The sequence below is a fragment of the Opisthorchis viverrini genome (assembly GCF_000715545.1).
Source record: "Opisthorchis viverrini unplaced genomic scaffold opera_v5_1692, whole genome shotgun sequence".
NCBI lineage: Eukaryota > Metazoa > Platyhelminthes > Trematoda > Opisthorchiida > Opisthorchiidae > Opisthorchis > Opisthorchis viverrini.
In genome coordinates this window covers 1-2,391 of record NW_008753667.1, presented here as the reverse complement: position 1 = coordinate 2,391, position 2,391 = coordinate 1, and the positions used below count along the sequence as shown (strand labels likewise).

The window sequence follows — 2,391 nt, the reverse complement described above, 5'->3', positions numbered from 1 at the left end:
TTTTTTTTCTGATGGTTTCCGATGATCAGTGGGTTTTGATTGTTGAGAATGTCCTACTAAATGGTGTCTCTACAGCTTGTGTGGGTTCACTAACACGTGTTCCTGACTTGATCGGTGGTGTCATATGATACTACCAAGATACTACACTTTCGAGAATCACTCGAAGTCATCTCGGTTGAAAATTCATCTCATTTTAATTTGGTTTGGACTTTGAGGGGTTAATGGTCAATTTCTAAACGGTTCGAGCGAAATCTGTGGTGGCTGCAGGAGTAGCATATTTATTATCAAGACTGGCACAAAAACTCAAAAATAGGCAAGTATTCATACGAAAATAATGAACGCTGATTCGTACATGGTTTTCTTACTACCTACGTACACTATCTTCATTTACTCGGAGTCCGCGCAAAAACTAATTCGATATTCATAAAGTTTACATTTTCATTCATCCATAAAGGGGTGCAGTAAAACAGCTGAGTCGAATTGTTCAGTCCAAATCATCTGTCGAGGATAGTGGATGGTTGCTTCCGGTCCTCTGGTCAATGCTTTAAGCCGGTACATCCAGCACAACTGCACCACTTGCGGGTACGAAGTGAGGACCTGGCGGTGTTATGAATTTCTTCTGTGTTGCAAGCGGATACATAGGCGAACAGTATTCGCACAATGAATTGGAATTTACGAAAACTATGATGTGTCCCTGAGGAACTAAAACAATCATGCAATTGATTTTGAGCACAATTTCAAACTGCTGAGCTTAACTTAGGCATCCGGAGTTTCAGTGCTGCTGGCAAAGTAGTCAATCAGACCCTCCAGCCAGAAGTATCATTGCTTCAGTGGACGATGAAATTCGGTTAGCTGCTAAAATTTGAGCGTATATTGAAATAATCTTTCGTTTGGGCACACACGCTACAAAGTGCAACATTCTGAAGCAAAAGTTTCACTCCACGCTTGAAGGTTTTGCAGCTAAGGGCATTGTCCCGCTAATGGTTCCGATAAGATGCAGCGCGTCACAGCGGAAAGCTCTGGTTCCCCGGTGCACGGACACTACCGAACTACGCAGCATATGACTTATAATTGAAGGTTGTTCTTGAAAATCTAAGTAAATAACAAGGAGCTATAGGTGATAGGCTACAAATCCAAGTTCTTCCGGTAAGTGTAGAAACGTCTGGTATGATGCATGGTCTCTGTCAATCAGGCGTTTATCTTTCCGTACTGCGTGGCCTGTGGTGCGAAAGTTGATGCCTTTATTGTGTGACGCGGCAGAATAATCAGGCTAAAAAATGCGCACACATCCACTGTTAGCGGTAACAACAGTAACGAAACATTTACAGACCCGTGAAACTAACACAGACTCCGCAAGCATCAGACACACCGAAACACAGCATCACTTAAACTGACGTGTGCCAGATATCTGCGCGATACGCGTGGAGCAGATGCCATAGGCCAAAAGCAAACAAGTGCAAAAGTGGACTGACTTACCAGTGCTGCTGTGGCGTACAAAACAATTTCTCATGTGTGTCCGAAAATGAGGTGAACCCAGTCTGATCGTAGAACAAAACTTTGGGGCTCGTTGGTGTACGAATTACACAAAGATCTGGGAATTGACAAAGCGCGGACTGAAACTGATAGTCTACGGAGGGCGGTTTGTGCGAATGGGCACATCAGCCTTCATGGCCGTCCTGGAAAACTTTACCCAAAACAACCCAAGCACATCGGCCCAAGAGCTTTCGAAACCTTTTCCAATTGACTGCTGGGAGTTCAGTTCGCCGAAATCCACTCCAGAAAGACACCGGTCAGACGCCTTCTTACACACAGACAGGACATGGTTTCTGGTTCCCCAATATGCATATGGTGTCCCCAGACTGATCAGCTCCCTCACACTGACTTCGTAGTCCTATAATCGGTTTTCAACACCAGGACGAAATGAAGAGGAACTGTCAGTAGACAGTAGAAAGATGCCAGAATAATTGGTGCTGCAAGGAGACATCCGGTATCCAAGTTAAAACCTGATATACTGTGTTGCTGCAGGAAAATTCCACCAACCTGTATGCACGGGCGAAGCTTCGTTGGGGGTCGAAGAGATTACACTTTGTGAAGAATTTTCTGCCAAAAACGAGACAAGCGATCCATGCCAGCCGACGCTCAAGAGATTTCCTCCCATCATTTTGTAGGTTGCTTATTCTAACTAGGACGTTTACGTCTTGTCATCAAGGTCATGTTCTTTGCAACGACCCCGTGCAGTGTATGCACATTATTTTGTCCACCGGGGTTATGGATTGCGCTTCTGCTTCGCGCATTGCTCCGCTTGACAACCGGTGCACTTAATACAGGCAAGCATTCAGCTGGACTCACAGCTTTTGGCCGGACTGTCTCGTGTGTGAATGAGTCACATGT

General features: G+C 45.0%; 1 protein-coding gene across 1 annotated transcript; it reads right to left on the bottom strand.

Moving 5' to 3' along the window:
* Positions 1 to 1,478: 1,478 nt before the first annotated feature.
* On the bottom strand, positions 1,479 to 2,161 carry T265_15885 (hypothetical protein; the record flags this gene model as incomplete). The annotated part of the gene is made up of 2 exons (XM_009179294.1): positions 1,479 to 1,591; positions 2,041 to 2,161. Coding segments are annotated over 2 exons (234 nt in total), but the record flags the coding sequence as incomplete, so codon positions are not given.
* Positions 2,162 to 2,391: the final 230 nt, after the last annotated feature.